The sequence below is a fragment of the Oryctolagus cuniculus genome, chromosome 15 (assembly GCF_051225735.1).
Source record: "Oryctolagus cuniculus isolate XC-2025 breed Fujian yellow rabbit chromosome 15, ASM5122573v1, whole genome shotgun sequence".
NCBI classification, from domain to species: domain Eukaryota; kingdom Metazoa; phylum Chordata; class Mammalia; order Lagomorpha; family Leporidae; genus Oryctolagus; species Oryctolagus cuniculus.
Window position 1 is genome coordinate 86,343,677 of NC_142881.1, and position 13,201 is coordinate 86,356,877.

General features: G+C 39.4%; 1 protein-coding gene across 4 annotated transcripts in view; it reads right to left on the reverse strand.

Annotated features, from left to right (window-relative positions):
* PARG (poly(ADP-ribose) glycohydrolase) overlaps positions 1-13,201 on the reverse strand; it is a 124,032-nt gene that overhangs the window by 63,058 nt on the left and 47,773 nt on the right. For all 4 annotated transcript variants that reach the window (XM_008269836.5, XM_089314178.1, XM_008269835.5 and 1 more), the window contains 2 exons: positions 3,101-3,193; positions 3-160 (listed from right to left, as the gene is read on the reverse strand). In XM_008269836.5, the coding sequence (XP_008268058.3) occupies positions 3-160; positions 3,101-3,193 (251 nt within the window). The remainder of the gene's footprint in view (positions 1-2; positions 161-3,100; positions 3,194-13,201) is intronic.

Sequence of the window (13,201 nt, forward strand, 5' to 3'; positions counted from 1 at the left end):
ACCGATTGAAGTTAATGTCTGGGTAGCTAGAATATTCTGATTTCATCTTAGCATTTCGTCGTGGAAATGTGCAGAAGAAAGCATTAGCTAAAAGACTGGCAATCTGCTCCTGTGACATTGTGATGGAATGATTCATCTTCTGCTTCAGGAGTGGTATTGGCTGATAGAGGAAACAAAAAATACAGACGAGAAGAGCAATAATTAGTTTAGCAATTTCAAAGGCAGAGGCACCAAATTGCATTTGCTAAATTAAGGCAGGAATAATTTCAGGCCACTCCTGAATCCTTAAATCAGCAATACTGTTAGAGTCAAGGGCAGTTTATCAGTGATGATTGAAAAAATGTACTGCTTGACAAACTGCAGATTTCTAATCAATGATAGCGAAAAGAGCATAAAACACTACTTATTAGTGAAAAACAAGATTGCTTTAGCAAGTATATAAAAACACATTACCCATGAAATGAAAAATTAAAACAAAAGATGAAACGAAATACAACACTGAGTTTAACTATTATTGCTTATGCAAAATTTCATTCCTCCTTATATTAAAAATCGCTGGAAAGAACAATTTTTCTATCTTAGTCCCCAATAAAATGACCTAAAGAAAATAATTCTGTAGATAAGTCTTTTCCCTCGTATCCTGAATCCTGAATCACACACTGACAATTTCTGTATAAGACCCAGATCTAATTTCATTAAAGCAATTAATGGAACATGTGAAAACCATCACACAGGTTTATGAATAACTCGTAATAAGACAGGCATTTCCCACATAATCAAACATCCCAAGCCAAGGAAGATGCAAGACATTTTTCCTTCAAATCTTTTACGTCTAAAATGTCTTCTGGCTGTACTAAACCCAACTTCACTGAACTTTGTCAGTATAATTGGTAAGACCCAAGCATTGTGTTTAGTGGATTTTATTCTATTCTAAAAGCTAAACTATGTTTTTATTGACATTCCACTAAAACCAAAGAGCAACCACCGGTCTCCCCATCAGTGGTTAAGTTTCAAAATGCCCTATATTACGTTGAAGATGCTTTTCCCTTTCCCTCAGATCTAGGGGTCCTGAGTACCCACACGTATCTCCAACCAGGTGCCTAGGCAGGGCTGCCCTGCCAGTGCCAGATAACACCTAAATGGACCCAGCAAAGATGCAAAAAGACAATTTCAACTACAGTGCGGCAACAAGTAACCATTTTCTAGGTAAAAAGAAACATACATCATTGCTAAATGAAGAGTTCACTAGAAAAAAAGGAAAAAAAGGTAAAAACCACATGAAAGGCAAAGACTTTCTTTTTCCTATGCTGTGCTAACCCCTCCCTTTCAGTTCTTAGCAATCAGCATTGCCAAGAAACAGGAAATAGCTCACATTGATCTCCAAGGCCCATCCTAAACACTTATTCATAACCCAGCCGTGAGTTCAGAAAAAGTGACAGGGTGCCAATGGCTTAGAGCAAACTATTACTTGATTTTAGTGAGAAATGAGCCTTTAACTCCCATTTCCTAAGTTACCCAGAAAAATGATTGCAAAACTTAATGGTGAATATTTTAAGCTTAATGGACTTTAAACACAAACATTTCTTGTCCCCTAAATAAACAAATAGTGTAATTTTAAATAGAGTAAATGCTTTCTGCTCTCTTGCTGAGGGGTAATGCCTAAAAAGTAATTTCGTGGAAAGGGAGGATGTAAATCACAATGCCAAGCATTGAGCTAGAAGAAATGAGGGTGGTTACTAGCAACCAAGATACTAAAGAAGTTCCTGTTCAAAATGTGTTGAATTTCCTTGATATAGATGTACATTTACCTTTCAGACTTGGCCCGGAGTGCCTCACTGCGATAAGCCACTAGATACCCACGCGCGCCACTTAACTTGCCGAAAGGTATTTCCACCTCCAACTGAATCTAACTTGCACGCAGAGGCCGACTTTCCAGTGGAGGACAGAGCATGGGATCAGGATGTCCTCCCCAGCAGCAGAAGAGGAAAGCTGTTCTAAGCCAGGACAAAAGGCTGGGGAATCATTCAGCCTGATTTCAGTGCCACCAAATGACCTGTAAAGTTAGATGCTTCTCAATAATAAATTATCCCATTAAGTAAGGTACGGAAACGCTCTCTCCTAAGAATGAGGGGAAACCGACACGACCCATGAGTAATGGCTGTATACTGTCAATTATGAACTACACAGGGATTCAAGAGGATTTAATTAAAAACCACACAAAAGCCCTGAGAGACTCTGAGCCACAACCAACCAGCAAAGCCGCTCCCAAACTCCTGACCAACAGAAACTGTGAGACAATAAGTACTCATTAAGTGACTATATTCTGGGGCTGGCATTGTGGCACAGTTGCCTGCAACACCAGCATCCTGTTTGAGCTCTGCTTCTAGTCCAGGCTGCACTGCTTCTGATCCAGCTTCCTGCTTGTTTGGCTGGGAAGGCAGCGGAAGATGGCCCAAGTGCTGGGCCCCTGCCACGCACACGGGGGACCTGGCTCCTGCCTTCAGCAGGGACTACCCCAAGCTGTTTTGGCCATTTGGGAAGCGAACCAGTTTAAAGATCTCTGTAACTCTGGCTTTCAAATAAATATTAAATGAATCTTTAAAAACACATTTTCCAAAAAAGTAACCATATTTTGAGGTAATTTGTTAGATATACATATACAGTAAAGGCATTCCATATAAAATGAAATAATACCAGCTTCTCTTATTTTTTAAAAGCTAAGAAAATAACACAAACTCACTTGGGGGAGGATATTAAGCCATTTTGAAAATAAAATATTCTAAATCCATTAATATGTTTTGAAATAATGATTACATTTTTGAAGTCAGAGAATGTTAAACAAAAAGAAAAAAGAAGTTTGAGCATACAAACATCAGCCGTGTAAACTGAAGCTCAGAAACTGAATGCTGCATTTTTAATGCTCTTTGTAGCACTCTCTCTCGCCTCTAACCTTTTCCATTATATAGCAAAATTACCGTACTCTGGCCAAAACCTCCCTTTCTCTTTCTCTTTCTCTCCCTCTCATGTTGGCCACCACAGTTTAAAGGAAATTCAACTGTGAGTCTCAGGCAAACTACTGAGGAAGTGTACATCCACTAACCTGGGTGCAAATATTTGGCAGGCAGAGTGCAATTTTCACCATGTCGGGCAAAATGGACTGACACAGATGTTGAGCTTCTGCTTCTTCAAGTACCTGAAAATCAATAAAACATGTTATACGGATAAACAAATCTTTGTTTAAAGTCCAGTTATATATCTGCCTGTCACAGACTCTCACGCTGAGGCACATCATCAGTATCACCCACATGTGTAAAAGTATACCAACAGGTGCAGTAATAAGCTTACAGCTTCATGTCCAAATGTATAAAGTTCAGCTTAATGCTCTCTACAGACAAATTAGGAACCCAAATAGCAAATCTCTCTCACATCAACATTCACAATTAAATAAAACAGTTGGAAACAAGAACCACGACATTCTGACCTTGGTACATATCAACTCAACACCCAAGGACTCCCAGAAACCTTCAACAGACTACAATTTAATGAAATCATCTTACAAGCAATACCAACTACTTCAAAGTATACTGTATGTGTCAAATCTAACATATTAGGCAAGAAACAAGGTTTTAAGACAATAGGATTTTCCAGTTCTAGGCTCCCTTGGGAAGTTAAAACCACAACTCTCATCGCAATTTGAAGCGCAACAAAGACAACATTCATGGCCCATTTCTTGTCTTTAGAATTTCTAATGATACGGCTTTACACATTACTCCAGGCCTTTGAATCCAACTTCTTTCCACGCATGAGAGTACTTCTTTCAGATTCCTGAAAATGATACCACTCTTAACTTAGAGATTCTACATAAACCATCAGGACTGCAGTAAATAACTTAGGTACCTGAGTCACACTTAAATGAGAAGAGGGCTCAGTTATAATCCAGTCAGTCCAACCTTGCCAGGGTGACAGAGACAAGAACACTGGGGCCAAGACATTACCAGATCATCCTAGACTGCGAAGGTCAATTAGCAACTAAATCAGACCAAGAACTCAAGTGTTCAGACCCTGTTCCCTACTCCCCTCTGCTGTGCCTGTGTTTCAAACTGCTGAGCATACAGACTCTTCACAACTGCCTACAGACTGTCACTGCTACGGGAACTCAGCTGAAATAACAGTGAAATTACGCACTCATCTGTGGCTCCACAGCATATGGATGTAAACAGAGAAGATGACAAAGATAATTTATATTTGCTTTTGTTTTGGAGGTAAATTCTAACACTATGAAACCCAACTTCTGCTTACCTTGGGAAAACTGATATTCAGAAAGATATATGCAATCTGGGGAGTCTGGGATTTAATCAAACATGACTGTCTAGAAGACAATTATTAATTTTGGGGAAAACAAGAGAAGAAAAGCACTGATACCCCAGATATATTGCTTATACCCCAGAGGAAGAGAGTATAGACATAAATGAAATATGACAATAATAAGAAAATGGAAAGGCAATAAAAAGGAGTATGTGTAAGTGTGCATACGCAAGTGGCGTGGGAAGTGAGAACAGCTAAATCCTGGAGTGGAAGTCAACTCGTTAAAAAAAAAAAAAGTACAGAGTTAAATGGCTACCTCTTCAAAATAAACCTCTTTAACTCTGATAAAAAACTAAATCAAAAAATTAATCATTCATATAAAACATTCTATTTTATAAGTACACACTGAAGATATTTTCATAACTGAAAATATATAAAATACATCAATGCACTTGCTTAAGATATTCAAACACTTCTTGCTTATAATGTATAATTTTGCTTTCAAAATTATTTATTTTGAAATAATTACAGGTTCACAGGACACTGTAAAAATCAGAGCAGTACAGTATACCTTTCACTCAGTTTCTCTCAATGGATGCAGTTTACCTAACTACAGAATGCTATGAAGACCAGAAAATTAATCCTGGTACACCATGTACCTTTCTCTTCCATTTTATCACATGTTCACTTGCGTCACACCCACCAAGATACAGGACTGTTCCACTGCAAGGAAGAGCTCACGCTACTCCTACATCCTTGCACTCACTTCCTTCTTCCCACTATCCTAAACCCCTAGCGATCCCTAACCTGTTACCCTTCTCTATAATTTTAACTTTTTATATAAAAGTAAGTGCCCCTTTCAAACGGATTTTTCTTTCACACAATGTAATGCCCTTGAGTTTGACTTAAGATACTGCAAGGATCAATGGCTCATTGTTTCCCATTAATGAGCAGTATTCCGTGTTGTGAATACTCTCTGGTTTGTTTAGACTTTCACCTACTGAGGGGCATCTGGTTGTTTTCATTTTTGGCTATTACCAAAATTACCTTTTACTCTCAATCTGCCTATATCACTGTCTAAAATGACTTCCTGTAAACATCGCAGCAAGTAATTTTCAAAAACCTATCCTGTAAATCCCTTTTAATAGGTGAATCTAGACCATTTACATTTCATGAAATCATTGGTATATTAGGGCTTAAGTCTACCATTTCATTTCTTATTTCTTTTCTCTTTCTTTTTATGGGTTATTGGAACACAGTTTAGAACTCTACTTTTATCTAAAGTGTTTTGATTACAACTCAGTAAACACACACACCCACACGTGTGTGCATACCTGTGCACATGAGGGTATTTCAGAGATTTTATGGAAAATGGGATGAAAAGTTTATTCTGGTGCAAAAAAAAAAAAAAAAAAAACAAAAAACAACAACAACAAAAAAACCCACTTGGAATCCATGCATGCACAGCTTAGTGGCTGCTCTAGGCACTGCATTACTGATGTCAACATTTTCCAGTTCCAGTAAAATGTAGAGACTCTGTTTTCCTTTAAGTACCCTTTCCCTTTTCTATTTACAGTATAAATATCTTTAATATTTCCTTTCCATACATGAGAATCACATTAGAGTGTTTCATACTTTTGAATAAACAAAGGTAAAACACAATTCTGAGCATTTAAAAGGAGAAAACAAGCCTTATTAAATTTACTATATCTTTCTCCCTTCCTGATGGATGCTCCAAGATTCCTACTTTTATCACTGTCTCTGCTTGATGAAATTCTTTAAGTTTTTTTTTTCTTTTCTTTTCTTTTCTTTTTTTTTTTTTTTTGACAGAGTTAGTGAGAGAGAGCGAGACAGAGAGAAAGGTCTTCCTTCCGTTGGTTCACCCCCCAAATGGCCGCTATGGCCGGAGATATGGCGATACGAAGCCAGAGCCAGGTGCTTCCTCCTGGTCTCCCACGCGGGTGCAGGCGCCCAAGCACTTGGGCCATCCTCCACTGCCCTCCCGTGCCACAGCAGAGAGCTGGACTGGAACAGGAGCAACCGGGACTAGAAGCCAGCGCCCATACGGGATGCCGGAGCCGCAGGTGGAGGATTAACCAAGTGAGCCATGGCGCCGGACCCCTCAGGCATTTTTAAAGATAGGTTTTGTTGGCCGGCGCCGCGGCTCACTAGGCTAATCCTCCGCCTAGCATCGCCGGCACACCGGGTTCTAGTCCTGGTCGGGGCGCCGGATTCTGTCCCGGTTGCCCCCTTCCAGGCCAGCTCTCTGCTGTGGCCAGGGAGTGCAGTGGAGGATGGCCCAAGTGCTTGGGCCCTGCACCCCATGGGAGACCAGGAGAAGCACCTGGCTCCTGCCTTCGGATCAGCGTGGTGCGCCGGTCACAGCGCGCCAGCTGTGGCGGCCATTGGAGGGTGAACCAACGGCAAAAGGAAGACCTTTCTCTCTCTCTCTCTCTCTCTCACTGTCCACTCTGCCTGTCAAAAAAAAAAAAAAAAAAAAAAAAAAAAGGTTTTGTTGATGACAAGTTGTACTCCTTTTCTTTGATCTGAGAATAGCTTGGCTTCCTCCTCCTTCCTGAAGAATACTCAATGGATACAGAATTCCGGGTTGTCAGTTCCCTCCTCAGTCCTTCAAGGTATCTGCGCCCCTTGGTTCTGGCGTGTTTCCTGAGGAGAAATCCACTGTCTTTAGGAACCTGTTCTTCCCTACAGGCAACATGTCATTTTACTTGCTGCTCTCAAGGACTTATTTTTCCTTAGCCTTCAGTTTAAGCGTGGATTTCTTTCAGTGTATCCTATTGGAAGGTCACTCCAAATCCTGGAAGTTTGCAGTCATTCCTTCAAGTATGTTTTTGTTCCTGCTGGTTTTCTCCTCTTTCTGGTACTCCAATGGGAGGAATATCAAATCTTTTATTATGTCCCACAGATCGCTAAATTTTGTTTTCATTTTTGTAAGCTATTTTCTCTCTGCTGTTCAGATTGAGAAAATGTCTTTATCTTTTCCAATTTTATCAGTTCTTCTGTTATCCTCATTCTCCACTGAATCCATTCACTGAATTCTTAAAAAAAATTCAGGCATGATTTTTTTTAGTTCTAAAATTTCCTTGGTTATCTATAGCTTCTATTTCTTTGCTAATACTGTTATCCATTTCTTTCAATCATGCATGTAATTGTTCATTGAAGCCTTTTGTGATGGCTGCTTTAAAATGTTTGTCACATAATTCTGCCATCCATGCTATCCTAGAGTTGGCGTCTGTTGACTCACTCTCCTCATATTTCAGCAGAGGTTTTCCAGGTTCTTAGTGATGTGACTTTTTGAGTCTGATGAGGTTTTAGACTGTGTTTGAACCTTCTCTGTGGCTGACTCAGGGCCATCAGGGGAGAGGGTTGAGCGGCTCTGTCACTATCAGTTGGGGGTAAAAACCCAGGTGGGGCAGGCAGCCTTTACTGCCCAGAGTGGAGGCGGGGAGAGGAACCCAGGCTCCCCTCCCAGCCCCTCCCAGGTCCCACAATCCCTAGCTGATCAGTCATCTTCTCTCCACCTTTTAGTCTTCTGTCTGCATTGTTCACATTGTCCAGTGACTTTAAGGTCAGGGAGAAGTGCCTATCCAGACATTTTAAGCCAAAAGACTTAACCTCAAGTGCTCAAACGTCTTACTAGACTGACAGCTTGTTCTCCTTTGGGCACCTGTCCTTGTCTTTTAAAACTGACAGATGCATAGCTGCTGCTCTCCTCTTCTGACAAGCTTTACAATATCACTTATTTATCTGATAAGGCATTATGGCACTGTATTTCTTCAGAACTGTCAACACTCCAGACCTGTGTCTAATGCTGCTCAGGAAACAAATGAAAACATAAAAAAAGTCACTTGGAAACATAAGCAACTCAACTATTATTTGAGATGGAATGCTTAATCGAAACAACCAGCAAGACCTAATGCCTGCTCACTTAGTACCTTCATTTACAAGTTACCTTTTATTTAAGTACTTATTTATCTGTATAATTTATTAATCTGTAGAGTATAACCTGGAATGCACAAAGGCACAATTTTTTAATGTAAATCATGTTTACTTCACAAGAAGCAAAAGCTTTTGGTCAAATACTCTAACAATTACAGAAAAAAAGTTATTACTTAACATGATTATACAGAAGATAAATTTATATGATGGTAAAAAGGAAAGCTTTATTAAATTCACCCACAAGTAAAGGCCTGCCCTCTACTGGGTAGTGTAGATAATTACACGCACAGACACACACTTGTGTGCAGGTGTGTGTCTGTGTACCACATGGGCACACGAATCAACTTTTTATTCTAGTCCCACAGACTGTTCATGTTTATGTTTAACTCAGAATTGATTTAACAAAGCTCGAAATCATGACGTTATTCTGCCCACCTCCTCTTTTAAGATTATAGGTCTGCTCATTGCTTCAGTTTGATGGTGACAAGAACTTATCTATTTTAGTAGAAAATAAACATTTCTCCATTTTAGTAAAAATCAAATTTGTCAAATCTGAGTTCATTATAGATGATTTACACCTCCACAAACATATGAACAGAAAGGAGATACTTATTTACTTCTTAGACTATAATTCTCAACCAAATCTGTTAACTGTGCTAAGTATCTGTGTTAACATGGCTAAGTACATCTGAAACACAGAAGTGCTGCCTCCTCAACTCTGAATAAGTGAAATTTGTAGCTGATAAAATCAAAAAATCCACTTCATTTCAACAAGGAGAAATTTCTACACTTCTTCAAACAGTTTATAACAGTTATTAACAAGTCAGCAGTCATAAAGCAAGGAATACAAGAAACATCACAAGTCATTTCATTGATCCATTGGACTAAACCTTCAAAAATTGTGAAATTACTAATTTTCATTAGTGAAAAATATTAAACTTCCATAAAAGGTCTAGGATGTCAAATTGTATTAAATAATTCAAATATAAATAGCATATCATGCTAAAATTCAAATGGAGAACAGGAGCCAGCACTGTGGCTTAGGAGGATAAGCCTCTGTTTGCAGCACTGGCATCCCATATGGATGCTGGTTCCTGTCCCAGCTGCTCCTCTTCTGATCCAGCTCTCTGCTGTGGCCTGGGAAAGCAGAAGATGGCCCAAGTACTTGGGACCCTGCACTCGCATGAGAGTCCCAGAGAAAACTCCTGGCTCCTGATCAGCCTAGCTCTGGCCAATTGCAGCAATTTGGAGAGTGAGCCAGCAGATGGAAGCCCTCTCTCTCTGTCTCGTTCCCTGTCTACAATTCTAGCTTTCAAGTAAATAAATAAAATCTTAAGGGGCTGGTGCTGTGGTGCAGCAGGTTAATGCCCAGGCCTGAAGTACCAGCATCCCATAAGGGTGCCGGTTCGAGACCCAGCTGCTCCACTTCCGATCCAGCTCTCTGCTGTGGCCTGGGAAAGCAGTGGAGGATGGCCCAAGTCCTTGGGCCCTTGCACCCACATGTGAAACCCGGAGGAAGCTCTTGGCTCCTGGCTTCAGATCAGCGCAGCTCTGGTTGTTGTGGACATCTGGGGAGTGAGCCATCAGATGGAAGACCTCTCTCTCTGTCTCTCTCTGCCTCTCCTCTCCTCTCTCTGTTTAACTTTCAAATAAATAAATAAATCTTCAAAAAAATTAAAATCTTAAAAAAAATAGAGAACAAGAAAAAAATCATAATCCTATGATCCTAATGTTAACACAATCACTATTTATCTTTATCTAAGAGCTTCTGCTTACATAGGTGCATTTATTAATGGAAATTATGTTGTTCAATTTATTTTTTCACCTTATGACAACAAAATCATCTTCCACACTGCTATACAGTCCTTATAAGCATCACTGAAAACCAGATTTTTTTATTTAAAGTAATTTATCTTCACTGTAGAAAAATTAACATAATTAAAAGAAAGTAAGAATTACCAGTAAGCTCACTGCTAAAATGTCCTGCAGGGGCAGGCTTTTGGCCTAATGTTTAAGACATCTGAGTACTGCTGGACGCAGCAGTCAGCTCTGTTCCCAATCCCAGGGTCTTGTCAATGCAGGCCCTGGTAGACAGCAGTGACAGCTCATGTAATTGGGTTCCTGTCGCCCACATGGGAGACCCATATCCAACTCCTAGCTCCCAGCAAGCATTTGGAGAGTAAATTAGCAGATGGGCGCTCTCTCTCTCTGTCAGTGCCAACCTCCCCCACCCCCCCAACCCACTGCTAACATTCTGGAATGCATCCTTCTAAGTGACTATTAAAGTCTGCATTTTGTTCCAGCTTAGCATGGCGGACATTTCCCCACATAAACAAGTATCACCCTGTATCACCAACTATTTATCTATCTAAAAAGTCTTATTCATTTTCATTTTGTTTGAGACTAGGGAGAGTCTATTTATCTATTTAAAAAGTCTTATTCATTTTCATTTCATTTGAGACAAGGGAGAGACTGAGCTCCATTAACTGGTTTACTCCCCAAAAGCCCCCAACAACCAAGGCTGGGTCAGGCCAAAGCTAGGAGCCCAGAACTCAATACAGGTCTCCCAACACAGGTGGTAGGGAACTAAGTACTTGATCCATCATCTGCTGCCTCCGAAGGTGTACATTAGAAGGAAGCGGTAACATACATGGAGCAGCCAGTATTCAGATATGGGATGCAGGCATCCCGAGCAGTGACTTAACCATTATGCCAAACGTCTTTTCTTGTCATTTTAAAGGCACATATTTTATTCTCTTTGTTTATTCTAGAGGCAGAGAAACAAAAAGCAGGCTCCCGTCCACTGGTTCATTCACTTGAACCCTGGCAACAGCCAGTGTGAGCATAATGAAACCTGCAGCTGAGAACTCAATCCAGGTCTCCCCCATGAGTGGAAGGAATATAATTACTTGAGCTATATTAAAAAAAAGTACCCAACTCCATATCTCTCATACTGTACATTTTCCTAGCTTGTTATCTTTGCAATTTGATGGGCTAAAATGACACTTCACTATCATTTTATGTTTCCTTGATTATTAATAATGTTACACTTTTTATCCTCATGTATACAAGTCCTCTCTGAGAAACGCTTCAACTTTCTTATATTTAATATGTGAATGTATTTTTGCCTTGAGTACCGAAAATTCAGATACAGCCAAAGCTTTCTTTCATCACAAATCCCCAATTTCAAACTACTTCTGAGACATAAACAGATGCATGTCTCCTCAAATTTCTAAGGACTTATTTATATATGTACATAAGTATTTAGCTTTTTAAAATCTGTATTTTTCAACAACTTGTTTTTGTCTTAAAAGACTTTTCATGAAATACAAGTAGAATGATAAGTGCCACATAGTATTCTACCACACAGATAAAAAATGATAACTTTCATAAACATTTCTCACTGGCTGTAATTATTTTATTCAGCACTGCAAAAGATTTCCAAAGGACAACAGTTACAAGTAAATACACTATAACACTCAAATACTATTTATTTTCTATAATTAACATTTTAAATATAACTGGCATTTCTCCAATGACAAAAAATAAGCACCTTTAATGAGCTTACTGGCCACTTGCATACCTTCCTGTGAAGTATCTTTAATATATTTTGCTCATTTTTAAAATGCTTTTTTGCTTTTAAATTATAGTTATTATGTACTTTAGACATAAATATTTTGTCAGATAAACATTTTGCAAGTATTTTCTCCCGTCTTTCAATCTGCCTATTCATTTTCCTGTGTCCTGTGATGACAAGTATTTATGGAATTTTTTCTATATGCTTAATATTATCTATGATCTGAGAAATCTTTTCTTTCTACAAGATATTTTTATTACATTTCATTTGAAAAGCAGAGAGAGAAACAGAGAGAGATCTTTCATCTATTGTATCTCTTCCCAAATGCCTGCAACAGCCAGGACTAAGACCAAAGCCAGGAGCCTGGAACTCAATCTGGGTCTCTCACATGGGTGGCAGGGGCCTAAGTACTTGGAACATCACCTGTGTATATTAGCTGGAAGCAGAGAAGCTGGAACTCAACCAGGCACTAAAATAAGTGGAGAGGTGAGCGAGGAGGGGTGGAGAGTGGAAAGACAGAGAGAGAAAGATCTCTGAGTGCTGGACCCTTCCTGAAATGTCCACAGCAGCCAGGGCTGGGCCACTGGCAGAATCAGGAGCTGGGAACACAGTCGGTCTCCCAGGTGGACAGCAGGAACTCAAGTACTTGAGGTACCTACCACCTGCTGCTCCCCAGGGTGTGTACTACCAGGAAGCTGGAGTCAGGAGTCCGGAGCCAGAGCCAGGACTTGAACCCAGGCACTCTTATATGGAATGCAGACACCTAAGCAGTTTAAGTGCAGTGCCGAACACCCATCCCTCAGGTCTTAATTTCTCTCAGCACAATGTTTTAGTCATTAAGGTAGAGGTCTTACACATTTCTTGTTAGATTTATTTCTGAGTATTTTGTTTCTTAACAGAAGTTTTTAAAATTCCATTTTTCATTTACTGTTAGTATGTAAACATAATGATTTTTGTATACTGACTTATACCTTGCTAAATACCCTTATTAGTTCCAGTAATGGTTTTCTAGAATCATTAGATTTTTTTCTATGTGAATAAATATGTCAGCTGTAAATAGGAACATTTTACTTCTTCCTTTCTGATTTTCACACATCTTATTTCTATTTCTTAATTTACTACATTAGTTAGAATTTCGAGTATAATGTTAAAAACAGTGCGGAAAATGGATGCCCTCATTTTCTCCCAGTCTTTGGGAAGTACATACAATATTTTACCTTTAAGTACAATTTTAGCCATAGGGTTTTTTTTATAGCTACCCTTTAGCAGGTTAACAACCTGCTAGCTTGGTATCAATTCTTTATGGTGAAGGGGTACTAAATTCTGCCAACTGTCTATTCTGCATCTACTGAAATAATC